The sequence below is a fragment of the Melampsora larici-populina genome (assembly GCF_000204055.1).
Source record: "Melampsora larici-populina 98AG31 unplaced genomic scaffold MELLAscaffold_7, whole genome shotgun sequence".
NCBI classification, from domain to species: Eukaryota; Fungi; Basidiomycota; class Pucciniomycetes; order Pucciniales; family Melampsoraceae; genus Melampsora; species Melampsora laricis-populina.
The window spans coordinates 1,231,807-1,259,040 of NW_006768771.1; the positions used below are offsets into that span (position 1 = coordinate 1,231,807).

Genomic DNA, 27,234 nt, shown 5'->3' on the forward strand with positions numbered 1-27,234 from the left:
TCCAAACGCGAGGTGAAAACTGTTACAGATGAGGTCAACACTTACCTTAGCCTCCCACGCGAGCTTGAACACCGCGATCCGTTGGAATACTGGAGGACCAACGAGACCGAATTCCCGATCCTTGCCCGAATGGCCCAATGCTACCTGGCTGTTCCAGCCACTGCTTGTCCATCTGAACGAGCATTCTCTTCTGGTGGACGGGTGATGAGTGATCACCGAGCGTCAATGCTCATATCTACTTTGGAGGCGCTTGTATGCTTGAAAAGCTGGGATCGACTTTTATAACAAGTCAAGTCTCACAGTCTCACCTATGTACTTCCTTTTCTTGTATATATATGTATGTATGTATAATTTCCTCTATTATCAAGGAAGGTCATTAGTTGATGCCTCTCGATTCAGATTTGCAGACCATGAATCAACATGTTGAGATTTGAATCAAAATGTCAAATCGATATTGGACAGATCCAAATTCTGATCGCGATTCCAGAATATCCAGTCATTATATTCCATTCAATCAATGAAAATAAAATACCGGTTGTTTCATCCAAAACTCAATTCATTATACAACCAACAAGTCACAGACGCGAACACATAAAATATCGATTCCTTTTAAAATAACCCTTCTGTTACAACTTTCCCAAATTTTAACTCATTAGAAAAAGCCAATTCAAGAAGAATGCTCAACACCTCCAGATCCGAAGTAATCACCTTTGTTGCCCAGTCAGTTTTAAAAAAGCTTGTCAAAGTTTGTCCTCTTGAATCGATACATTTTGTCCTCTTGAATCGATACATCAGGTCGCAAAACTGAAATCAAAGGTCACAATCATTTTCGTATTTTGAGGTACTTGATACTTTCATTTCTGTTTTGTTTTTTCAACTTGAATGATCAATATGTTCTTCATATATATCTCAAAACAATTTTTTGAACTGTACATTTGATTCCTTGACTTGATCTTGTTCTCAACATCATTGATTTGATTCAAGTGAAAAGAAAAGTTAAAACCATCTGGGCAATCGGCCGCCCGAGCAAAAACAGCTGCCTGCCCGTGCCCGAGCCTCGGATGCCCGTCGAGGCTCGGGATCGGGCGAGAGCCTTAACTAAGGCCAGCATCTTTCTGGAACGTACCCGCCTACCAGCTCAAAAACACCTGTCTGACCAAACAAACAGGCTTTTCGAAAGCCTCTTTGTTTGGCTGGCTTGATCCCTGTCACAGGTATCCGTTGGCCCTCGACCTCCATCCTCTCCGGGTGTTAGATGCTAGGATGTGTCCGGGTGAGTTTGTTTGGCTCTCATGGTGCATTTATCCTGAACAAGATCCTCACCGGTCATATCCTGTTTGGCATCAATCAATTTTAGCCTCCATTGGGTTCAGGTATGGTACTCTGCACAGCACGCGTGGACACCTGTGTTTGGATTGGCAGCTTGCAGTTGAGTTTTCACTTTTTGGTCTGTTATGCCCATCTTGGCTGACAGATTCAATTGCTTATAAGGGTCTCTCTCCTCGGATTACGGCAGTTAGATTCCCCTGATAAAAGTCAAATCCTCTCACTTGGATTTATTTTCAAACTCTTACAATGAATCAACATCAAGCCAATAACTTTCTTGCACATCACAGTGGTAGCTTTAATCCAACTGGAGGTCGGGTGAGTCAATCAGTTGATCAGCCAAACTTGGTCCATAAGCACTGATATATAGATTTGTTTTTGATTGTAGTTGGAAAACTCATCATCATCCTTCACTGCTGGTTTGCGTCATCCAGAAAACAATAGTACGTGTAGTAGTTTATGTTTTATCCTTTTTATGATCTAATCTTTTCATGGCTTGTAGTTGTTCGGATTGGGTCAGAAACCTATTACACTGTGGGAAACATTCAACAAAATGGTTATGATATGACTAACAATGTTCAGCAATCCCGATGGCCACCTCAGCAGTCCTTTCCAGCGACCGGTCTTCCACGTCTCCCACCAACTCAGACATGCGAGGTCAGATCAACCGGTCCAATGTCTGGATCAATTCTTGGTTCTGCGGTGAACTCAGGTTCTAACCTTATTCCAAATTCGTGAGAAGTCTCTCCTTGTTTCTTTGATGACATACAGTTGGGTCTGATCTTTTTTGTTCACTCAAATAGGTCGGCTCAAATCTGGTATGTAGTTTTCTTCTTTATCTGGAGATTTGATCCTGAGTTGTATGATCTGTATTATTAGGGATATTGGTACACCTGGCCTATCTTCCCTTTCCAATGGAGCCGTCTCTTCAACCAACAAGAAAGTAATCACTCGTGTCGATCAATGCCCAGACTTTTGGAACCTCCCGGTTAGTCACTTGTATGAATGGCAAAGGATGGTAGATATTCAGGATCATAGTGTCCAGGATTACTTCAATCAAGCGTTGAAAAAAGCAGAAGACGACTTGGATGAGCCGGACTTTGATGGTAGTGACTCAGCGAAATTCAAATTCAACGGCACCTGTCCCAGCCAACTCGATCTCTTGTTCATGCGATGCCTTGCAGAACTCAGTCCTTTTGGTACACCGGGTAAAAAGTTGAAAGTATTCAAACAGTGTGCAACGTTGTTGAAGGTCTGTAAATAATTTTCTACTTTTTTCACTGCTTTTACTAACTGATACACTTCTCTCCAGACCGAACCTGGAACTCAAAGATATTTTCGAGAACTTTCAGATAGTACCCACAGCAAAGTCCTTACAACACGATACTGCCAATTGAAGACTTGGCTTAAAGCCGCTGAAGGGTGGAGTAAGATGGACAGTGGGACCGTCGAAGATGACAAGGAGCTGCGTGAATTGATCCACACAGTCGAGCATGAGGAAGAGGTATGTGATTTTTCCTTTCCCCAAATCCAGATCACTCAATCTGGCTTCTTTCTTCCCTGTAATCTTTTGCTGATACCCTGAACACTCCTTTAACCCAGAACGGCCTAGCTCTCAAACTAGCTTCCAAGGAGGAACGTGAGACACTCAAGAACCGATATATGCTGGCAGAGGATTACCGTGATCGGGCTGCAAGAGGGGAAGTACGTAAGCGCTCAGAAACCCCCTCAGAAACCGACAACGATGGCAGATTGATTAGCAGGAAACCCAAGAAGGCCCGCAACTCAGCTGCATCCCATGCAAACGCGGTCATGGAGGAGCTGAGTGCTTTTAGTGGCGAAATGAGTAAGATGAATGAAGCCGCTTTGACCGCTCAAGCAGAGCAAAACAACAAAATAAACCTCCTTTACGAACGTGAGCTCACCATAGCTGCCGCGGCGGCTAGATCTCTAGAAGCACATCGCAAGGCAGAACTGGCCCTTGAACAAAAAAAATTCGAGTTGGCATCTGAGCAATCAAAAACCACAAACCTCACCTTAGAAGCTCTTGACGCTAAAGTAGACTCAAAAATGACCTCAATCAATGACGCCTTGGCAGCAATCATGACTCAACTTTCCTCGCGTGTGCAATGATGTTCTCTTTTTTTGTAATTTCTCTCATTCCTGCCTGGTCTATTTTTAACTATCTTCGGTCAATCTTTAAAAGACATACACACATACAAAACAATTGCCTGATCTTACAATCATCCCTATCTTTGATCCTCAGGCTCGACTTTGATTTACAATCTTTGATCCTTTATTAGAAATGAAAACTTTTCTTTTTTACCATTTCACAAATTTAAAGATCTTCGCAAATCTTGAGGATTCATTGCTTGATGAGAATAACAGTCTTCCCATTCTCACAAGTCTTTGGAACGATCGATCATTTTTAAAACAAAAACCTTGAAAAATTCATCTTCAAACAATTCCAAATTGAAGACTGTGGAGGTGTTTGACTCTTTGTAACAAAAACCTTGAGAAGTTCAAATCGTTTGAGATATTGAAACAGTTGCAAATCAAAGACTGGAGGTGTTTGACGCTTTGGAATGAATGAAGCTTATCAGCGTTTTGTAGAGACTCTAGAGTAAGAGAAACATCGATCTAATGATTGATCCATTAGATCAATGATGCTTGAAAGCTTCGGATACGAGTGAAGATTAGTGAAATCTTCCATCCTTTTAACTCAATGTAAATTACGATTTTTTGATCGTTTATGAACCAACAACACTTTCTAGAGCCTTTGATTTCATCAAGTGTATGACCGTGGAATCAGACTGAGTCTCCTATCACAAAGCTTCCAATCAACAACTTGAGTCTAAGCAGGCATAATCACATCTCTCAGCCAAAAATCTAATTACAAATGTGCTCGGTCAAGATATTGTGCTAAAGAGGGGGGAGGAAGGGGGGAATTTCCTGGGCCTCAACCGAGACATATCAAACAATTCTTCACAAATACAGCTACATGGTAAGTTTCATTGAGTTCGTTCTTATAGAACATGAGGTTGTCTATAATCAATAAGATCAAAAAGTCAGAGATCGGTGAGAAGGCAGAAAAGGCAGAAAAGGCTAGCTTACCCTCATACTGTGTCAGTCTAAATACATTTCGCACTCGACCGAACTCGTGCTCAACGCCTATTCGGCAGCGACTCATAATTTTGTTGAATTCAACATGTTCTTCTGGCATTCGGTCTTCGTTTCCAGGGTATGGTGTCATAATTACATCGTTGGCTGAGTATCCTTTATCACCATAGAGGATCATTTGGCAACCACCATTACCTTTGGCATGCATTCTGAGTGTCGCTTCAAGCTGTGAATCTTTGAGCATTGCCTGGTCATGACGCGAGCCTACATAAGCCTCACTGAGGTCCACAGTGATCCCACTGAAACAACAGAAGACAATCAAAATATCAGGTCTATGTACTGCAAATGAAAGCAAATAAAGAACTTACTCGGGGGTAGTCACTGCCTGAAATTTCAAAGCATGACAGCGCTTATGTCCATTGTAAAATAGTCTCTGATTGTGTTGTGGCCGTGAGATCTTCCAGACAGTCCCTACAATATAAATAAAGTCATAAGTGTGTAAGTTCCAATCTTTTTGAATAGATGTATTTGAACTCGCCATTGATATAGCCCACACAGTTGTTCAACTGACACCAACACCCAAACCCCGCCGCGGAAAACTGGGGCAGCGCTGCGGCAGCGCGGGGGTCCCGCCGCGTCCTCAGTCTACTGAACGCTCACTGGGATAAAACCGCGCCGGGGCCCAGTTTTTACTGAGGTCCAACCCGCCGCTGCCCCATTGAAGGTACCCCAGGGGGGACCCAGGGGCCCAGTTTGGCTCATATAGCCTAGACTGTACATATTCAACCCCTGACACGTCCAATTGTTAGTTCAAACTTCAGATGAACAGTCACAACTCGTGTTTTCACAGAGGTTATCTAAAGGTACAAAATACCAAACTTGAAACCTCCGACAGGACGTGTGGGCTATAGTAAAAGAGGCACTCGTTGTTGAGCTGATTGGGCTCTGTCGTGTCGTGCGGTGGGACAGAAATTCTGCGCGGCGGACCGCTGGCAGCATGTTGACCTGTTTGACGTGAAGCTGGGGCTTTGAGGCGACTTGTAGTTGATTCTCATCATAAAACTCACTCATACCACCCTCAACATCCTCTAAGCTTTCCCAAACAATATGGCGCTCATTCAGAAACGCCATATCCGTTACCAGACTGAAGAGTTTAGGTACTCCACATTCATCTTTATTGAATGTATGTAGGGATCGATCCTCTAGTTCAGCCTGTGCGAGACTTTGAGAGATTGCATGACCCTCCAGCATTGTCTCATGGGAGTAATTGGGGTCCATTTGGTCGGGTGGAGGCGGTAGAGGAGGGTGAAGAGGAGCAGGTGGCGCAGGTGAGATGACCGGGTGCCGATACAAGACTGAAAGATGTGAATTTCATAACAAAGCAGTGAGTGAATCAGGAGCCAAACCGGATACGAGTTGAAAGTGTCCAAAGAAAGATAGCTGAGTACTGCTGGTATCAAAAAACCGATGTATCACACAAGCTAAAGGTCATAGAAATTCGCATCAAAATCAGTCAACAAAGGTCAAAAGTTCTTAACCGTCAACAGAGGGTCTTACTATCATGAATAGCATTTTTCTATTCTGTTGTCGTCTCTCGATCAACTTTCTCAGATTGAGGGTTTTCAAGCAGGTCTTTTTCTTTTTGGCATTAATCTCATTTTTTCAAATTTAGGGAAATAAAACCCCAGTCTGCGGCGCGCTGCGATGGTCTCAAGCGCGCCGCGGTCCCCTTGAGATTTTTTCTCACTGCGGCAGCGCTACGGTGAGGTCCCCGTAAAACTGGGGTCGATCACACCGCTGCCTCCGTGGACCAAAAATCCGCCACGCTGCGGCGGGGTTTGGGTGTTGCTGACACCCTCGTGAGTCCATTAAAGAAGCCGCGTATTCCTCGAGACGAAGAGCAGTCAATCGCTGGGGGCTCCATTTGAGTAGATGACACCAATGTAATTTGATCCAACGTTGAGTAAACCTAACAATACGGCCGATGATGCTCCGATTGCGCCCAAAAACCCCAGCTAAGTCAAAATGTCGACTTGGTACAGCCAGACGTGCCAGGAGGATGGCAAGTGCAGTGAGGCCGACTTCTACACATCCATTGTCCAGTCGAATTCTATCGAGGAACCCTAGAAGCTGGTGCATTTCGACAATCTCGGTTGGCCAGAATCTAGTCGTCAGGTAACAGACACGCGGCGACCAATTGTGAACATCAATTGGGATACAACCATCATAGGAGATGCGTTGTTGCAAGGCATCCTTCTCGAGTTGATGGGTCAGTAATGCCTGAGCCGTAACCAACATTGAAAGCCATTTGGAAAGCCTTGGGAGAGGGTTGGCGGGGTTTCCAGTGGTTCGAAAAATGCCTTTACGGGATAAACGCTGGAAGGTCCTGAGATTTTTTAAAACAAAACTTCAGTTCACACAATTCATTTGCTTGTGATAGGTTTTGAATACATACATATGTGATCTTCAAATACAATGAAGTGGAACCACTTCGATAACACTGCTAGACACCTAGATCAACAACAGGAACACTTGAAATGTCAGTTTGTATTATGATCAATCATAGCGTATTACTTACTGTATATGAAGGGTGTTGGAGTTATGCGGTGAGAGTGAATTGGGGTGATCTGGGGGGTTTTGATTGTTGAAGGTGATGAACGGTGGTCTGAGGTGTTGGATTCCTGGTTCCAACAATTCCCGACACACCATAAATCATTATTTTGGCCCCGGGTAGCTCAGCAAAGAGAATCTGTGACATCTTGTTGATATGATTCAGCGGAATTCAGCTGGATTCCTACAAGTTCTGTGGCACCAGAACCGCTGGCTACAACTTGGTCGAACTTTTGCCCAATCCCTATTATCATCGTGTCTCCGGATTACTAGAGATATCAAGTTACGTCTGTAGTGAGCTTTCCAAGCCGCGATTATTCCAGCATCACAAGGCTGTAAGACACTGGTGAGATTTGGTGGAAGGAAATGTACTGTAATGTTTGTGAGGTTAAGAGTTTTGACTGGGGCTTTATGACCGGAGAAATTGTCGAGCAGGAGTAAGATTTTGCGATTTTCTCGACGGAAGTCGGCATCAATCTTCTGAAGCCAGTCACCGAAGATTGCACCGGTCATCCAGGCATTCTTACTATTAGTGTATTGGAGACCGTAATAACCTGCGGGCTTGCTCCTGAACGAGGTAGGCTTTTTTGAACTACCGATAACGAGAGGATCGAGTTTGTGAGTGCCATCTGCATTTGCACAGATGAGGTATGTGATTTGAGCTTTGTCGCCTTTCACACCGGCTTTTTGGGTGTCAGCTAAGGTCTTATTTGGCGGCATCCTGAGAAGAAAAGTTGGAAGATGATCAATCTGCTGAACTTTGATGAAGAAAAACAGTCACGGATTTACCAATAGCATAGTCCAGTTTCATCAGCGTTATATATTTCAGAAGGTTGATAGTCCTTCGTCACCTTGAGTAGCTCGTCGCGTGCAGACTTCACATCTTCTGGGTTTACTGAGGATGCCTCACCATGCAGGGTGACTCTTTGGATGTTGTAGCGTTTCTTGAACTTGGTCATCCATCCATCTGAGCATTTCATCTTAATTTGAAGGATGTCTGAGAAATGTTGAGCCTTGACTCTTATAACCTCGTCGTTGACTGGTAGATCACGCTCGCGAGCCTCAATTACCCATTGATATAAAGCTTGTTCAAGATCAGGATACTTTGCTGTGCGTTGTTTCCGAACTGTTCCACCATTTATCAATGCATTTGCCTTGATCTTCTCTTCGTCTTTAAGCCATCGGCTGAGATTAGATTGTGTGATATTGAAATGTCGGGCGGTTTCTTGCTGGATCTTTCGGCCTGCGTGATGCCATGCAAGAACCTCCGCCTTGAAGGCTAGATCATACACACCACGCGGTGTTGGTCCGTTCAAATTGGTAGATTTCAAAGAAGCCAATGATCCAGGAGTGTTGATAGGCTGCTTAGTTTTCTTGATCGAGTTTGAACTTTTAACTTCAGCATTTGAAATCACCCGTCTCTTTTGGCCAGCTACAGATGTCACGCCTGAAGTAGGAAGGATACTTTTACCAGCCCCAGGAAGAATTGCACCGGCATCTAAAAAAGTAGATACAAACGATATGAGTGTGGGTGGGAATATAAAAGAGACAGATTTCAAAAAGATTCAAAGAAAGTACCCACCTTGGAGCTTTTGACAAACTTTTTCAAGCTTTATCCTAAGAAAACCGTGCGCATTGGTATCCCCTTTCCAGCTGGGGTGGTTGCAAGCTTGACCAATCCATTTCAGCATAAGTTCAATCCCATGTGGTCCTGTGAAAAGGTGTTGATCAATCTTGTCAATACCACAGATTGCATCAAGTGCTGAGTTGACTAAGTATCCAATGCCCTCATCTGTGTCGTTGGTATCCAGGACTGGTGGGACTGAAAAAATTCTGAATATCTTATCTTCCTTGGTTGCCTTTCTGATTTTATCAGCAGGGCAGCTTTGCGATAGAAGGAGGGTTTTGTGGATGAGCTTATCCATTCTCTTATGAGACTGAGATTGAGATGTAGTCAAAGATGGTTGAAAAAGTGTGAATAAAAGTGTTTATATAAGTTGATATACTGTGAACAATAAAGCAGAGGCTAGCAGAGCGGGCAGGAGATTTGATGAACCTTCTCGAAAGTTCACACTTGCACAGAAAAACAGATTGTATATAAGCATATCTGCTTGTGCAACCACAAAATATGCTTAAATATAGCAAAATTGACGCTCGTTGTAAGCATTTTTTGGCTCAAGTTCATGCTTTTAACTTACATGCTTATGGTCACAAATTAAGCCCTGCTCATTTTTTATTGGGACAAAATCCATGCTTATAACACGATATGCATACTCAGTGTGTGCTTATAGCGAGCGGCGACTGTATCTTAAATCCAAGGCATCTTTGTTGTCAGTTCTCAGCCATGCATATATTAATTTCACTTGTGTCAGTCTAGAATCCAACACCAAAAAAGTACATGCCCAAATTGAACATATCAAGGTCTCAAGAAATCAAACCTTGAATTTCTGCTCCCTCTGGGTCGGGACCGACGCTCGGGTACCCCAAGTCCATCACCATCGGGGATCAACCGGGGTATCGGTCTACATATGTAATCCTGATTCCTGACGAGCGACGAGAACTGGCCAATTCGTAACTCAGCCTTCTAGAAACATATCCACTTCAAGATTCTATTTACTTTCCCGGTACTTATCTCTTGATTCAAAACAAGAAACAAAAATGGACTACGATGATGATGATGAACAACAAGCCGGTTTCGAACTCGATGAGCACGATGATGATATGCCCGCTGGGAATCAAGCACCACATGGGGCAGGGCAAGGTTTTGGTGGCCTCTTCAATTCGTTCAATGGCTACCCCGACAACAATCACTTTGGAGGTATCTTCGGTGGACATGGTATGGGATTTGGTGGACATCCCAACATGCGCCCTCCAGCTGGAGCGTTCAGTAAAGGGTATCGGGCCTTTTCCACTGCTATCCTCGAGATCAAGCAGGGTCGCGGAGAAAGGACAGGTGGTCGAAGCAATGTGATGCACGGTGGAAAAAGTGCGTTTTTCTTCAGTCTCTTTTATCTATGGTGAGCTGATGCGATCTTCATCGAGATAGTCATCATGCCACAAGACGCACTTGTAGAATTGACAGAGATGGATATGGAGTCGCCGTTCATGTTCGAAATTCGCAACTCGTCACCGAATAAGACGAATCTCTTCACTCACTGCGGTGTTCTCGAATTCATTGCTGATACAGGTACTGTGCATCTTCCCCAGTGGGTGAGTAAGACCATCCTATATGCACTTTACTACTCCATTAACTTTGGTCCTCGCCTTTGATGCTTTAGATGATGAAGCGTCTCGATTTGAACGAAGGTGATCCCATAAAGCTCACTGGGACTCGATTACCCAAAGGAAAATTTGCTAAAGTTCAAGCTCAAAGCACCCTATTCTTAGAGCTTGGAGACCACAAAGCGGTGTCAGTCCCCTGCTTTTATATTTGGTTGCCAATGATACTCATCCTTTTTTGAACTTTTAGGCTAGAAACTTCTCTCAGAAACTTCTCCTGTCTCACGAAAGGAGATATCATTGAGATATACCATAATATGATGACGTTCGAAATTTTGATCATGGAGTTGAAGCCAGACGACGTACCAGGTGTCAGCATCTTTGAGACTGATCTTGAGGTGAGGCTTCGACTCGATTAGTTACACTATTGAATGTCATATTGACCGGACTACATTATTCGAAATTTAGGTAGATTTTGCCGCTCCAGTGGGTTATGTCGAGCCCACGCCTGTGCCGCGAGCGCCACCGCCAACATTGGCTTCCAAATTGAACATCGATGCCTCTGGAACTCAATCCGTCAACGCTCGCGGAAGCGGCACTAATACTCCTTCGGGCTCAACAGTTGGTGGCGGTCAGACTGCTTGGGAAGCGTTCACCGGTGGAGGACGCACGATGGGTGGCAAGTCTGTGAGAGGCAAGGGCGTCGTCAAAAAGAAGATTGAAGAGGTCGATGCGAGCAGTAAGATCTTCCGCACTGGTATCCAGAAGATTGTCACGGCCGACACTCAGATTGGAGACCGTCAAGTACCCGCCAGGTTGGATTTACCATTTGGAACGGTGAGTAACATGAACCACGTGTTCAATCTTTCGTAACCGTTTGTTTTTAGATTGTCAAAGTGTGCTAAGTTTATCGGGTTCAGTTGTTTTTTGGGTATAATATCCAGCCTCACAAGCCTGCTACCGCGGATGGAGCTGATGCGGCTCAATCTACCCCATTCGCGGGTCTTACGGGCAACGGTACGACACTATCGGGGCGCACCAGAACTGTAAGCGACCAGACTAGCCACGAACCAAGCTCAAATGGCGCTGTCGTAGGTGGATTTTCTGGCCAAGGAAACTCGCTGACAAAGCCGACTCCAAAGTCCACCGATCGCAACGTAATTGTGATTGATGATTGAGCTCAAGGACGAACGAAAATTTTGCTTCCTTGTTCATCTTACAACTCCACTCTACTGTCGGTAATCACTTTAGCCTTTTTTTGTACACCATGCAACCTAACAAATGACCGAAAAGACGGGGATGTATTATGACAAACATGTCTCATTGTTTGTCTCTGTTCTGCCCATCGTTCAGCTCTTGCGCCTTGCAGTCAGAACATGTACTTTTGTAACATAGATGCCTTATGATGCCCGACGTCGATCGATATTCGGATATTGCAAGAGATCGCATATTTCCTTTGGCGATAAGTCTCCGTCTGAGGCATCAGGGTGTAAACTTGGGTAAAATCCCCGTCCCAAAAACAGATGTTTTATTCTGTTCTCTGCATCTCCAAGCCTGTTGTGGAGGGCATTCCCCCCTTCCTGGCCAACTTCTGCTACCTTCATTAATGATATCGACAATAGTGTTCTTGCAACCTCTGGCTACTCCTTCATATACAAAGGCAAAATTGTCTGCAATCAAAAAACTAGCCAACATCACTCAATTGCCTTTACAATTCATTTTTTTTAATTAGGAAGCGGCTTGGTAGCCTTAAGAATTCCTTGAATAATAAAGACCAACAACTTCTCTGTAATCCATCAGGATCGTGATTTTGAACCTGCTTGAGCTTCTTTGCTATCCAGGGTGATGGTGACAGGTCCATCATTAGCAATGTTCACCTGCATCATAGCGCCGAATTCGCCGTCTGACAGTGCAAACATGGCACAGGACTTTAGCAAGCGGCTGGACTGCATGCCTCTAATCATCTTCAACTCCTTGTGTAGGAAACCTCAATGACTGACCTTTGATGCGCTCTGAACAATAGGAAAGCTTCATTAGCTCTAACAACTCAGCGTACATCACTCGCGATGAGGTCGATTGCTGAAGGAAGTAGGTCATCTCAGCCAGGGCATCAGAGGCTCAAGCAGAGCTACTTGCGGTGGTGATCAAGTAATTCACTTACCATAGCATTGTGGAAATCTGGTTTATTTCCTTTCTTTGTCTGGGCAAGTAATGTGAACTGGCTGACTGTAAAAATATAAGGAATGATACAACTTCATCAGCCTGGTAGACAGTACCTGAGGAAGAAACATGACATACCACAGAGGACTTCACCTTCGATATCTTTGACGTTTTTTGCCCATTGCTTAACATTTTCAGCTGGCGGGGGAGATTGGTGAGACTCAAGCTCGGTAGATTTCTTCAAGTTGTCTGGAACCTCGCTCGGAAAGAGTCGCAAGTTCAAAATCTTGTTCACGATGTAGTCCATGTCAGCGCGAACATCATCTGAATTGTTACAAGGATAATCAATCAATGGGGTGAGTATTGTGGACCCTTCAGTTATCCAATACGTCGTTCAAGCCACCATTGCATACCTGCCCCTATGCCGATCAACACACAAAGGCCGCGTTTGATCTCAGAAATTCGGTGTCCGTCCACTGTTGTGTGCATTTATTGTCGGTCCCATCACTGAGGTGAGCTATCTGCACGTCAGCGAATCAAACATATCCAAATAAGTAGAATGAGGAAATAAACGAACATGACGCAACACCAATTCATTAGTTCAAATGATCAAAAAAACAAGTTGACTCAAACTCGAGGATATCGACGGTGTTGAGAAGTACGATACTACGAGCTCACCTTCAACGGAAGCGGCTAATACTCTTTGGATCACAGCTTTCATTTCGGTTTGTACTTACGCCTAATCGATGATCACTATTGGTGAGATGGTACGCAAGCCGGACTGATGAGCCGGACAGAGAATTAAAATTCCAAACAATCTGATTATTGATCACGTGACCTACCTTTCGACGTCCTCGTCGTACTCGCCCTTCCCTTTTTCTCACCTCCAACAAACCGATGGCGAAGGCCTCAGCATTGAGCAAGCTAAACCATGAAAACAAGGACACATCATGTATCTGATTATTTGAAAAATCGGACAACCTTCAAATGTCCGACCAAGAAGTGTGCGCTCAAGCGGTCTTAAGAATGTTATACGTATTACGTGGGCATGCTACGATCGTAGTTCAGCCGATAGATTAGACCATCCAGGATCCAGGCCATCCGACAGGACCGCGGAAGCCAAACCGAACCTCATAGTGTGGCGAGCATAGCGCCACCTATGCAGTGCCACTCATTTATGTCGTAAATACATTCTTATGAAAATCACCCTCTCACCTTGATCAGGCTCCGCCAGCTTGAAAGGCCCACGAGATTACTTGCGTTTGAGCTACACGTAATTCGATCCTCGAAAATCCGGTCTCCTCTGATATACGGTCAAATTCACCTCAAATTTTGGTCCACCCGTGACCCAGTTGGTCTCCCAGCAGGGATCTGGACTCTGGAATCCGATGATTTCTGCTATCTGGTACAAAGGACCAAGCGCACCGGATTTAAGAGGTTTGACTGTATAGCAGCACGATGGTGTACAATCATCCCCAATCAGGTGGGGTGAAAGCAATTTCAGCCCCATCCCTTCAGCTTGGGTATACCGTATGAAGGCTTATGAAGGGCTCAGGCGATAAAAATTTGTCCACAACTTTCGTGACCAGCCGTGACCGATCGGTTATCTCCTTTTCAATCGAAGCGTGGGTGATGTGACTTGTATTCGGCTCCGCTTGCACCCACACAGACCACCAAAGCGAGACGGAAAAAATAAAGCTGTCGCTTGTCTGGGTCCATATCTAGCCGAGGTGAAAATCACAAAAGTCTGACTGACTAGTAACCATTCAATTAATCTCCGCCGGCGTTTCTTTATTATCGCATATCATTTGTAGGAGCAACTTTGCAAGCTCATTGTCAGTCAGGCGACTTTCATTCGTTATCCAGAAACACCAAAATTATCTTTCCCAACTCGAATATCCTCACAATCAGCAATGCCTTTTCTCGAACTATCCTCCGAAGTTTCCTTGTATTACGAAATTTATAGAAGTAAAAAGGAAAACCCATGGATCTTACTTCTTCATCCTATTCTGACCGATATGTCATGGACGACCAGCTTTTCTGCTCAACCTGAAATCAAAGGAGGCTTTAACTGCATCGTTTTCGATTATAGGATACATGGCCGCACGCAAGCTCCGCTTACACCTACCCTCGACTATTACATGTTCGCAGCAGATATTGCAATGGGCATGCAAAAGCTTCAACTTCCACCGGTACGCCTCCTCCTCATCTTGAGTAATGTCACTCTATGCTGGCGAAGATTGCCTGCTGCTTTTACAACCGGTTACATTTGAAGAAGATATCTTGATCTGTCTTACTCGTTTACCTTTCGACTAGGTTCACGTGATTGCTGTGCAATTCAGCGCAAGTGAGGTGGCTCTCAAGCTGGCTGCAGTGTTTCCCGAGAAAGTTTTGTCGATGTTCCTCTGTGGGCTGTGTCCTGATGTGTAGTACGTTCAAATCATACATGCTCACTCACATTCATGACTAGCACCTTGAGGCTGATAACTTGGTGGAGCGCGGGATTACTTATGCCTGCTTTCTTTCTGGGATCTTACCCCACTACAACCTCAGTTCTGATGCAACAAATGTCGCAATGTCCGAATGCTTGGAATGCTTGGTCACGCCTGCCGACCCAGAGCAATGGGAAGAGGTTAGTGCCTACTGGGCTCAAAATGTTGTGAACTGAACTTGATGACCCTCCATGTCTATTTCGACAATTTTTCAACTCGCAGGGTGAATATTCAAAATGGATTCATGCTTTCATGCGGCCAATGCTGACTTGAATGATTATGCATGCTTTTCCCGGTTAGGAATTATGGCATTCCAGTATCTATACTTCCACAAAGTAAGTTGAATGATACTCCCATATTGATCGCACCAGGATGTGCGAGTTATATGCACTTTGGCTCACTGTTATCGATTGTGCGTCACCTTGAATTCACCTTTACAATTTTATCAGGACAAAAACGTTCCCCGGGATGACGAGATCAAGATGATAGACGAGTGGACTGGCATTTTCCTTCGACGATACTCGCCTTCCAAGGCTAAGCGGCTCACAGCAACCGGGTTGCTTGAAATTGGAGTAAGCTTTGTAATCCCCTATCGACTCAGGTCTTTATCTAACCTGACATGTGCTTTCAGCGTGAAATTACGCCCCAATCGTTCAGAGACAGTATAAAGCAACCAATACTTCTTGTACATGTGAGCACACTGAGCCTGATGAAAGGGAATCCACGTTCATTCATCCAGGGGAAGTAGTATCAATGATTGATGGTTCCTGATTTTGAAAATAGGGAGGTGCAAGTGAAGTTTTTCCTGCGATAGACGCTGCTGATAGATTTGAGACTTTTACCAAACGGGACCCAAGAAGTAGATATGAAGAAATTTCAGGTGTGTCTGAACTCACTCCAGGTGATATGTTACTTGTGGATTTTGATCAATTAGTTTCTTGCAGGTGCTCCATTGGTGCTAGTCCCATTGTATACATCACGTCTTACAAAGATGTACCTGGAGTGGATACGACCTATCATTGATGGACTCGGCGAACAGAAGCCCAATGTGATGGACTTTAAAGACAATCTCGCAAGGCTTTCTTGGCTATATGATATACCGGAAATTGCCACCCGGGACCCTTTTGATAGCTCGAGTTACTACATGATATATGATGATATGCTGCAAAAGAGAAAGGACATGCTTGCGTGGGCTGAAGGTATCCAGGCAGTTGCAATTACTCTTGATGGTGAGGATGCACCCGAATGGTGGACGGATGCTTCCCATGAAGAGAAAACGTCTTGGAAGTGAGTGATTATGCTACATCACCACATGAGGTTTGAACATATTAACTTATAAAAGTGCTTTCTTTGATCGATTTTGTTCGCCTCTCCGACTCACGCACCTCAGATTCTCCAACCGACTAGCCCTTTGATGCTGCTTAGAGTTATACACATCTCAGTAGGCGTCTTGAATATCATCGTCTTGGCTATAGAGTGACTGAAGTATACGCAAATGCATATTCTCACAATTCTACGCATAGCACAGATTATCCGTTCAACGCAAGCTACATTTCGTGATTTTTCTTTCTGTACAATCGGACATTTCATCATGAGCTGTCAAGATTTCTATGTTCGCTCGCCTGAGCTACAACTGTAACATGTTTTACAATTCTCTCTTTTTCTTTTTAGCTTTTCATCACATTCGATTCTTCATAACAAGGCCTTCATAGCGACCAGTTTAACAATCTTTACCAATGATGTATTTTTCGTATCAAATCTCATGTTATTCGAGTTTCTTCAGTCATTCTTTTTGGGTCTCCTTCCTTCTTAACATTTGTACTGTCACATCATTGACTCGAATCTCCATCACGACTTTCTGCGCCATTCTATGTACCTGCTTTTGATTCATATTACATGGGACATTTTGAAATCGCTTGATCCTGGTGATTTCTTCATGTTATCTGGTGATATAATTTGTTCATGATGGATTGTCTCGTTTTCAAAACAATAGCGTTGGATAGATATGGATGCCCTTGGTTTTTGTATGCAAGTAAGAGGTTCAAATAAGGTTGATGACATTCGGCACGGAGTTGATAATCCATCAGGAATCTCAGAGACAAGATAAAAGTTCATGCTGGACCAAACAATTGTTTTATGCAAAAAGTGGGTGGAACATGGCCTCGAATGAGCACGGCTAGTCCCATGACGATGGCATACGGCGGTTTATCTTGTTCTTTTCCCGAGGAAATGAAGTGTTGGCACTGCAACTCAATGCGAATCACCTTCATACATCTTTAGCGAGTTGCAAAATGTTCACCCACACCACTGAATGAAGGTACATCTGATCAGCATGGTGAAACATACATGTCCACCGCCCAGATTCTGACTTCCAGCCCTTTTGATATGTTAAAAAAATTTGCACAAGGAAAGGTTTCACTGCTTCATCTGATCATCCAAATAGTGGATGTGCCATCCAGGAAATGCTTCTAAGAAAATGGCAAGCTCTGAACAGCTGTTGATATAAAAGTCGGTAGCGCTTGGATTTGGACCACACAGAGTGATTTTAGAAGCATGTTTGTATGGTGTTTGTCAAGAAACAACTTGATCATTAAACAAATGTTCATCTTTATTCCTCCACAAACAGTTTGATGCAGCAAAACACTCGCTAAAACTCCCTTCCAGAGAAATCTATCGCAGCTCCACTACTTCAGGTCGTCAGAGTGCGCATGAATGCTAACTTAACCCAAGTCCAATCGTGCAAAAGCTCACGGTAACCCGAAGCCGAGGCACGAGGGACTTGCACATTAAACGACATCTCTGGCGTGACCAATAGCCCCAAAAAGTGAAATTTGGGTCACTTTTGGATGCAACCCATCCTATCTCATTCAACATTACTTTGATGTTGTTTCTGAAACTGGCTGGTATGAGTTCAGCATCTTGTACATAACTTCTATTAGAAAAAAAAAGAGAATCAAAAGTGCCAGCTCACAAGAATTGAGCTGGAAAACGAGTAATAAGTTTGTTTAAGGGAGTCAATTGACCATCTCTCGAGCCTTTTTAAGGGTACACATAACAATCTTAGCGGTTGAAATTTCAAATCTCAAAATAAGCAGCCTCAATGAATCAACACGATCATGAGCTCTGTCGAGATTCTGAAGAGGCCATTTCCTTCATAACTCGACAGAGCTCATCTGACTGTTTTTTTGAAGAAAATGCATTTGTGGGTCGTGGTGTAAAAGTGAAGTGAAAAAACACCCACCAAAAGGTGGCTATTAGTCACGCAACAATTGTCGTTTAATGTGCAAGCCCCCTGTGCCAGGGGCGGACGAGTCCGAGAAAAATCACCTGGCACAGTGGGCTTGTTGTTAAGCTAGGCATGAATGCCAAAAAATGCAAACATCTCCTTGCAGGGCCAAAACTTAAAGCCTGCACAGTGAAGTGCTGTGTGAACTGTGATGAGGTGATGTAACAGGTGTGTGAAGCGTGTTACATAGATGTGAAGTACCGATGTCCTGGGTTTAAGGATTACATGTGAACTTCCTCTAGGCTCTAGCACATCTCGTCACCAAAACTACCCACTGAGTCAGACATCCAAATAGAAATAGAAATTATACTGAAACCTTTCAAAGCTTCAACTATCGATCAAATCACCTTTATCAACTCAATCATCGGCCGATATCAGTCCTGATCGATTCTTGACCTATCATGGCAGGTTAGCAATTTCACTCGATCGCCCACTTCTAGTATCACCTTGAAACTGATATCTAAAATGGTTTGACATCTGAATTGTATCCTTTGAAATCCATCAGCACATCGACAAGATAATCCATTTCAAGACCCACCAACACACGGACTAGATGCCAATCCATTCTCAGATCCAACCGTACAAGGAGCATTAGGATCACATGCAGGATATGAAGAAACGGCTTATCAAGTTGAAACACCTTCTGAATTTCATAATGTAGATACCAATTCATTAGGCGATTCAATAGGAACTAGTGGTAGAAGTGATGATACTGCTGCTCGATTGGCTGAGATTAAAAGGAAAGAAACCGAATTAGAACAAAGAGAAAGATCATTGGGTCAAAGAGAAGAACATGTTAAAAATTACGGAAAGAATAATTGGCCTCCTTTGTAATGATTTTAACAACTTTTTTATTGGATCGTCTCAACAGTGTGAAGTCATCTTGAATTTTGAAGTGTACAATGATACTGATCAGGATATCTATGGTTTTCTTCTACGTATAGTTATCCTGTCTTTTTTCACGATATCGATGTTGAAATTCCAACAGAATTAAGACCAGATGTTAGAACGATTTATCGAGGCTGGCTTCTATTAGTTTTAGTTTTAGCTTGGAATATGATCACATCAATATTTCTTTTGACAAGTGGTGCGAGCGCAGGTGGAGCAGATCTAGGATCTGGAATCTTTTATCTCCCAGGTTAGTGATAAGAATTTTTTGGAATGGAATTATTGATAATTGACTGATGATTGGATATTGGACTGTTTAGTTATCACTGTACTATCATTTCTTCTTTGGTATAGGTGAGTACAGGGGTTTCACTTTGATCTTTATTTTAAAAGCAAGCCTTATCATTCAGATTTACTCATCCAAGTTTGCGTTGAAACCAACAGACCTGTGTACAATGCATATGCAAAGGAGCATGTGAGTTTTTTTCAACAAAAACAAATTTCAAAGCATTCAAACATAGTCATACGAGTACTGACATGATATTCCTTGAAGTCAATTTTTTACCTGTTGTACTTCAGTAGGTTACAACAACGCTCATCTCCCTCAGACATTAACTTTACCTCGCCCTACTAATCACTACTTCTTCTTTCGATGATCTTTATCATAGTTTTTGGAGGTTTCCACGTTGCATTTTGTTTTTACATGCTAATAGGAATTCCAGGCACAGGTTCGGCAGGATTGATCAATATGATTGCAGCTTTTGGTAGAGGAAGTATCTTAACAGGTGTTTTCGGAGTGATTGCTACGGTGGGTTGGGCTATTCTAAGTTTGGGAAATGCATGGATGTGGAGAGCAGTTTGGAAACATTGGCATGATAAAGGTCATACGTTTAGTCAGGCTAAAGAAGAAGTAGCTACTAGTGGTTTGAAAGCTTATTTTGGACGTGGAAATAAGTGAGTGAATGGGTTGATTGATGAAGTTGATTTGATGATATTTGGCATTAAATCATTTTCTTTTGTGATCAAAGTCTTTGATAAACAATTTTACAGGTCATTCTCATTCTCATTCTCATTCTCATCCGATGCTCGATTCTTAGCTCAATTATCTCATACCCACCTCTACCATTCATACTGAAGAATTGAAGCAGAAATGAGAAATAGAAGGAATAAAGCAAATGATATTTCTAATGTTGAAAAACTTCTTTTTGATTTTCAATTTGTTTGTTTCTTAGAATGATTTTCTGTTTCTGTTTCTTTGTCTTTTTTTTCTTTATTTGATACATAGTTGAAATAGGATAGGCATGATAGTCAGATACATAAGATGTCTTTTCTTACTTTCCTTTACCTTTTTGTTTTGGACGGGTGAATGTTGAAAACATGTCTTTACCTTGAAAAAGGGCTTGTTTGTTTGTGTTTGTGTGTTTGTGTGTTCTTTATAAGAAATCAAAGTGATGTAACATCTTTTTCTTTTGATCATGTTTGATATTTAGTAGCTTGAAGCTCAATTAAGGTTCAGAGTTTCTTTTTGATTATACGTGCAGTTATCAGAAATTCAGAATAACAAGAAAGCTCAAGCCTATATGGAAGAGCAAACTATGTACATACTTTCATGATCATTCTCCCGTGAAAGACAGACTGATGATATGTAAAGGAATATGAGCTGAGGTGTGCTGTCAGCTGAGTGTGAATTACATAGTGACATTGAAGTTTGATTATGCAGTTTGAGTTCAATATACAGTTTGACTTTGAAAACTGACTTTTAAAAGGTTTTCCTCTTTACCCTGTTGACTTCAAACCCACTCCACCCTATCGAAAGACTACTACAAATTATCATCATTTCAAAATGGCTACCAATGCATATGCCGTCAAACAATTATTAACCAAGGTTAGTATCTCAATCTATCCTATCTCTTAACATATCAAACTGATTTCCATCTTTTGTTTGATAATAATGATCAGATGCGTAATCCAGATGCAGATTTCAGGTTTATGGCATTAACAGATTTAGTCAGAGAGATTACCTCTAGGGCTACTTTTCCTTCATCTGATAGAGGTTTTGGTTTAGATGAATCAACTGAAAAAGAAACTGTTGATATTGTACTTGAGTTAATCAATGATAAAAATACTGAAGTTAAAAATCAAGCTGTTAAAACGTTAGTTCGATCTTACCTGTTTTTTTCGATCGCGTCTATAAATCATACGCGCTCATTCTTTTTTTGGTTTCATCTTCATTAGTTTAGGTGTTCTAGTTAGAAATGTAGGTGATCCAAGGATGATCAGTATTGTGGATAAATTGGCGATCTATGGTAAAAGCGATGATGAACAACTTCGAGATCTGTCTGGTCTAGGTATCTTTCATCAACACTTCTTATTCGAATTTTATTCAACGGTCGCTGACATCTGTGGATTCTTTTCATTCAGCACTCAAAACAGTGGTGTCTGAAATCCCCTCCGGCTCAAAGTTGGCACCGACATTATGTACAAGATTGATTCCTAGGCTGATGGCTCAATTACAAGATGCCAACTCTACTCCCGATATCCTTTCTGCCAATCTGGATATTCTTTCCGATCTTTTGGTTCGATTTGATACTTATTATCGCGCCTATCCTGCAGTACAACTCCAATGTATCAAAGTTCTTGAACCTCTGATCGCCAACCCACGGCCGGCTGTCACTAAGCGAAGTGTCATAGCTCTTGGATCATTAGCTGGCTGTTGTACGGATGTCAACTTTGAAACATTGATTACCAAAGTGGTCATGCCTCGACTCAAACAAGAAGAGGATGTAGCAAAGCTCAAGATCGCGACTCTCTTGGTAGGAGTCTTGGCGAAAACCTCAGCTGCTAGATTGTCCCAGACAATTTCTAACGTAGTACCACTGATTATCAGTGCTCAAAATAAAAAAGACGACGAGTTAACCGAAACTTGCTTGCAAACATTGGAATCACTTCTTCTCAGATTACCAAGTCAGATGACAGGCTTCATTCCTGCGGTGATCGATCTAGCAGCTCAAGCCATCAAGCACGATCCAGTGAGTCCGATTCTCAAGTGGATGACTTCAACCGCAACTACTTAAATATGTCCGTTTTGAACCATCAGAATTACGCAGCGGAGGACACTGATGACATGGACGTGGACGATGAAGGTGTAGATGGCGAAGAAGAAGATGACGATGACGAGTTTGGAGACGAGTTTGTTGCCATTCATCTCAATCCATTGATTTCCCACATAACAACGCGTCTGATGATGATTCATACGTCTATAGGTATTCTGATGACGATGATGTATCTTGGAAAGTTCGGAGAGCTGCTACCAAGCTCTTTTCGACTTTGATCGTCACTCGATTTGAATTATTACAAGAATTTTACAAGTCGATCTCGCCGGTTCTTATCTCTCGGTTCAATGAACGTGAAGAGAGTGTCAAATTAGAAGTTTGGGCTACTTATACTCAATTATTGAAACAAACTAAATTACACATTGGTTCTGAGCATGATGCCACACCTGCTGAACGAGGCCTTAAACGAAAACGAGCCAACCCTTCGGAAGGAGAAACTGCTAATGGACCTCTTTCTGCATTACGTTCTCAAGCTCCCGCTATCACAAAATCTATCGTCAAGTGTTTAAGTTGTAAATCAATCCCAGTACGTCAAGCCGGATTCGTACTCTTGTCGGAACTGATTCATGTACTCGGTGGTGGTCTTGAGACTCAAGTTTTACCTTTGATGTCAAGAGTCGAAGCCTCCTTGAAGACCACTGATGGGGGAATTTCAGGCATGGGTACTAATCTCAAGATCGAGGTTTACACTTTCTTATCACTTTTTTTCACAACTCATCATCCTCGATCATTCATGCCCGAGCTGCCCCGACTTGTAAATCACTTGATTATCGGCATCAATGATAAGTATCACCGTATCGCTAGTGAAGCCTTTATTGCCGCCGCCTCTCTGGTCAAAATTCTCAAGCCTTTGGCTCCAACTTCTCCTCTTTCTTTCAATTCTTCGGCGGCACTAAAAGAAATTTACGAGGCTACTCTTCAAAGATTAACTTCATCTAGCGCTGATCAAGACGTAAAAGAACGAGCGGCCGTCTGTTTAGAAACCTTGATTTCACATGCTGCCGATCAATTTGAGACCGATTTCCAAAAATCTTTACCAATCTTGACTCAACGTCTCGAAAATGAGATCACCCGAACTAGTGCTTTAAAAGTAGTGACGAATATTGCTAGATCTTCTGTGCCTAAAGGAGAAGCATTCGATCAATGGATTCAAGATATTCTACCTCTTACAGCTGCCTTTTTGAGGAAGAACAATCGAGCTTTGAAGATCTCATGTTTTGAATGTTTGAATGCACTCCTTCAACGTATTCCTGGCAAACTACGTTTGGATACGATTCATTCATTAGTGTCTGATTTACATCCACTCATCAATAGTTCTGATCCCCATTTATTACCTCTTGCCTTCAAGACTTTGGGATTGATTTTCCCTTTGGCATCTGATTTGACATCTACTGATAGAGATGCTATCATGGCACCTGTTTACCTTATCATGAAGTCATCAGCCATTTCACAAACATCTGCTTTAGAAGGACTCATTACACTCTTTACATCAATTATTCAATCAGGATTAGATAATGCATCTAACTTACTTGATGCGTTGATCAGCACAGTCGATACTTCAATCCCACTATCTCAAGCTAAAAGTAGTGCGAATCTTAATCCTAATAATGGTGGTAGAAGTAATGCTAGTCATGCCACTGGACTTCAATCTTATCAAACTGTTTCACGTTGTATCGGTGCAGTGATTCGTACGGATCCTTCGGTTGGAATCTCTACTGTTACTAAATTCTCAAATTCTTTACGAAACGATCCGAATGATGAGAAGGTCTTGAGTTATTTTAGTTTACTTTGTCTAGGTGAATTAGGTAGAGTTGTGTAAGTTTTTTCGTTCTTTTGATGATTGTATACAATTTCAGGTGTTGTTCATAGAAAAACTGAAGTATCAATTTCTCACTTTGGCAGTGATTTATCTACACAACCTGATGTGTTTGAAAGTGCGATTGCTCGATTTAGTTCTTCTTCAGAAGATATTAGGAATGCAGCTGCTTTTGCGATTGGTAAGATCATGTTCTTACTGGCATGTTTCTTTCTCTATAGTAGCTGATCTCACTTGGATCATACACATGTCTCTATAAATAGGTAATATCGCGGCCGGCAGTTCCAATAACTTTTTACCTGAGATTTTCAAATTGATGCAAGGAGATAAGAAACAAAGATATATTGTTTTACAAGCCCTCAAAGAGGTAAGTCTATATGATCCCTTTTCCGACATGAATTGAACTAAGATTGTGGTTTGTTTGGGGTTTAGTTTATTACTCATGTTCCTAGTCATAGTTTGGCTCATCATGCAGATACTTTATGGGATCCTTTGTTTGATGATATTGATGTAGGGGTTGAGATGTGTAGGAATGTTGCGGCTGAATGTTTAGGAAAATTGACACTTTCTGATCCATTGAAGTATTTACCTCGTTTGCAAGTAAGTATTTGTAATCCTTCTAGACTTTCATTTACCACAAACGAAAATCCATGACAGATTTGATTTTCCTGATGAATGTTGTTTTGCTTTAGGAACGACTTAAATCAAGTTCATCTCACATCCGAATGACATGTGTAACTTCAATTCGATTCACATTAACAGATGACACAGCAGGATTTGATGAACACTTAGGACCCTTCTTAACCGATTTCTTAATCCATATAAGAGATACTGATTTATCGGTTAGAGCATTAGCTTTATCAGTTTTAGATTCAGCTACACATAATAAACCAGAATTGATTAAAGATATCTTGGGAGAATTGTTACCGTTGCTTTATGCTGAAACTGTGGTGGATCAAAGTTTGGTTCGGTTTGTGGAAATGGGTCCGTTTAAACATCGGGTTGATGATGGACTTGAAACTCGAAAGGTGAGTGTTTCTTTTCAATCAACTTCGATTTGAAGAGCATGTTGAAAAATTAAAGAGATTGATTCCTTGTATTCCTTTTGTTTAGTTGGCTTACTCTACTATGTTAACTTTGTTGGATATGTGTTTAAGTAAAATTGATATTAATGAGTTTACTGATCGAGTTTTGAATGGGATTTCAGATGAAGATGAAATTAAAGTACTTTGTTATTTGATGTTGATTAGACTTTCACATATTGCACCAGCTACAGTTGCTCCAAGTAAGTGATCCCAAGATTGACAACTGTTTTTTGGTTAGGAAGTGTGGACTGATTGAATTTTTTTGTGGGATTTTTTAAAGGACTTGATCAATCTACTGAAGCATTTTCAGCTATTATCAACTTAAAACTAAAAGATAATGCAGTTAAACAAGATCTTGAACGAACAGCAGAATTACAAAGATCAGCATTACGAGCGATGGTAGCCTTGTTACCACTTTCTTCTCCTGGTCAGTTTTTCTGATTTCTCACTGTTTTTAAACCATCAAGGAGTTACATGACTTACTTTTGTTTGTTGGTTTTGTTTAGCTGTTTCACCTAAGTTTTGTCAATTGATTAGAGATACTAATCATCACGCTACTTTGGGAATGGAGTTCAAAGATTTGATTAATAAACGAAATTTATCTTCTTTAGGTTATGTTACTAACAATCATGGCGGTGGGAATAGTATGAACTGATTGAGATTTATCAAAAAATATAGATGGATTGTGAAGATCTCTTTTGATGATAGTAGTAGTAGTAGTAGTGGTGCTGGGATATGGATTTAGTTCAAATGATAGAAGGAGGGAGAAGAAGGATTGTGTTTAGGAAGAGAAAGTATAGATTCATTTTTCATAAACAAGTCGGAAAAAAATGAAGAGAAGATTTTGTAGAGATTTTTATCGTTATAGGTTTTCTGAATTGAATTTATTTTATTTTTGAATTACATAGATGGAAAAAAAAGTATAAGAAATAGTTTTATGGGTTTTGATGATTATGATTAAGTGTTTTATAAAGTCTTGTTAGATATCTTTTTGTAATTTGCAAGGTTTTTTTATGATGATGATGATTTTCAATGTGTTGGAGAGTGGAATTGATTTTCTCAATTATGAGAACAGTGAAGAGAAAGATGATTATGTTTCAAGCTACTTTTTTTCTGTTACTAGATCATGGTAATCTTTGAAGGTCATTTCCAACTTTACAAAGTATGGAAAATGCAAAGGTGAAGATCGGACCTGTGGGTCGTGTTCTTCATTACTTTATTGATTCATATCTTCCAAGCAAAATTTGTAAAAGAGAGACCAAGGGTGGTTTTGGTTGAGTTAAACTTCTCAGGGAGTGGTTTGATATAGGAAGCTTGAAGATTGCTTGCTACTGATGGCATGAAGAAGTTTGGGTATCAAGTGAAAGAGATCTATGGTGAACTTCAGGCTCCCTGTGGTTTATCATCTATCATCACTACTGGGAGTTGGTAAATGTTGATAAGTGACCCAAGGATCAAGGGAAATCAGTTTGAAATAGTTTCAAATGACATTCTTTGTCCACCAGTGTCTTTCTCTCAAAGCATCTTCTCATCTCTTATATGTGCATCAAGCAAATTGACTGAGGTCCCAATAAATGAACATATAGTTTCAATTTGAATTTCTTGATTTATATATCTTCTTCAAAATATCTTCATTGGTTTCAAGATTGATCTCAGTGGGAGGTTCTAGATACTTGATATACTTAACTTTATTCTCAGCATGATGTATTGGCACTAGTTGGACTCCCAAAGACTGAGTGCTTGATAGGTTACTGGTCTCATATCATTGTCTGATCTGATCAGGAGATTCAAATAATGCAAGACATCAGGCAAACCTTCCCACACATACAATAGCAACTTGAATGCAAAGCCCTTATAAGTGATACAATTTCATGTACTCCAGGACCTGCAAATTCTGATTTCAGGATCATGTAAAGATTATGTGAAATGCATCCAAAAAATATATGAAGAAAACTCAGGTAAGTATTAAGAGCACATTCACTTAAGCAAATTTAAGTCAGAATTTGCATTCTGCAAAATTTAAAGTGCTGGTTTGGTGGAGTATGGTTCATTTTTGCATTTTAAGATTTACTGGATGCAATTGCTGTCCAGAAATTGCTTACAGCCATTGTAAGATCTA

At 41.7% G+C, this 27,234-nt stretch overlaps 6 protein-coding genes across 6 annotated transcripts; 5 read left to right on the forward strand and 1 right to left on the reverse strand.

The window, feature by feature from the left end:
• Nucleotides 1-1,575: 1,575 nt before the first annotated feature.
• Nucleotides 1,576-3,459, forward strand: MELLADRAFT_95250 (uncharacterized protein; the record flags this gene model as incomplete). The annotated part of the gene is made up of 7 exons (XM_007406762.1): nt 1,576-1,644; nt 1,715-1,769; nt 1,829-2,060; nt 2,130-2,144; nt 2,206-2,578; nt 2,639-2,830; nt 2,929-3,459. 7 exons carry the CDS (start codon nt 1,576-1,578, stop codon nt 3,457-3,459), a joined length of 1,467 nt encoding a protein of 488 aa, XP_007406824.1.
• Nucleotides 3,460-9,457: 5,998 nt separating this feature from the next.
• On the forward strand, nt 9,458-11,739 carry MELLADRAFT_74324 (uncharacterized protein; the record flags this gene model as incomplete). The annotated part of the gene is made up of 6 exons (XM_007406763.1): nt 9,458-10,042; nt 10,103-10,266; nt 10,335-10,465; nt 10,526-10,673; nt 10,744-11,112; nt 11,196-11,739. 6 exons carry the CDS (start codon nt 9,715-9,717, stop codon nt 11,451-11,453), a joined length of 1,398 nt encoding a protein of 465 aa, XP_007406825.1.
• Nucleotides 11,740-11,876: 137 nt separating this feature from the next.
• On the reverse strand, nt 11,877-13,444 carry MELLADRAFT_71152 (uncharacterized protein; the record flags this gene model as incomplete). Its single annotated transcript, XM_007406925.1, has 7 exons — nt 11,877-12,178; nt 12,276-12,354; nt 12,437-12,501; nt 12,574-12,759; nt 12,849-12,911; nt 13,114-13,188; nt 13,278-13,444. The coding sequence occupies 6 exons, from the start codon at nt 13,154-13,156 to the stop codon at nt 12,072-12,074; spliced, it is 543 nt and encodes a 180-aa protein (XP_007406987.1).
• A 736-nt stretch (nt 13,445-14,180) lies between these two features.
• On the forward strand, nt 14,181-16,984 carry MELLADRAFT_71157 (uncharacterized protein; the record flags this gene model as incomplete). Its single annotated transcript, XM_007406764.1, has 10 exons — nt 14,181-14,627; nt 14,752-14,864; nt 14,989-15,068; nt 15,228-15,262; nt 15,377-15,499; nt 15,559-15,618; nt 15,711-15,807; nt 15,872-16,214; nt 16,318-16,368; nt 16,456-16,984. The coding sequence occupies 9 exons, from the start codon at nt 14,349-14,351 to the stop codon at nt 16,340-16,342; spliced, it is 1,155 nt and encodes a 384-aa protein (XP_007406826.1).
• Nucleotides 16,985-18,477: 1,493 nt separating this feature from the next.
• Nucleotides 18,478-20,563, forward strand: MELLADRAFT_71161 (uncharacterized protein; the record flags this gene model as incomplete). Its single annotated transcript, XM_007406765.1, has 9 exons — nt 18,478-18,621; nt 18,719-19,043; nt 19,158-19,351; nt 19,422-19,455; nt 19,546-19,576; nt 19,655-19,679; nt 19,770-20,055; nt 20,130-20,151; nt 20,239-20,563. The coding sequence occupies 8 exons, from the start codon at nt 18,615-18,617 to the stop codon at nt 20,134-20,136; spliced, it is 909 nt and encodes a 302-aa protein (XP_007406827.1).
• Nucleotides 20,564-20,911: 348 nt separating this feature from the next.
• Nucleotides 20,912-26,134, forward strand: MELLADRAFT_42468 (uncharacterized protein; the record flags this gene model as incomplete). Its single annotated transcript, XM_007406766.1, has 14 exons — nt 20,912-20,986; nt 21,061-21,254; nt 21,337-21,449; nt 21,523-22,130; nt 22,199-22,278; nt 22,365-23,750; nt 23,832-24,029; nt 24,117-24,211; nt 24,294-24,397; nt 24,463-24,630; nt 24,723-25,058; nt 25,144-25,315; nt 25,396-25,542; nt 25,622-26,134. The coding sequence occupies 14 exons, from the start codon at nt 20,945-20,947 to the stop codon at nt 25,768-25,770; spliced, it is 3,792 nt and encodes a 1,263-aa protein (XP_007406828.1).
• Between the last annotated feature and the right edge of the window lie 1,100 nt (nt 26,135-27,234).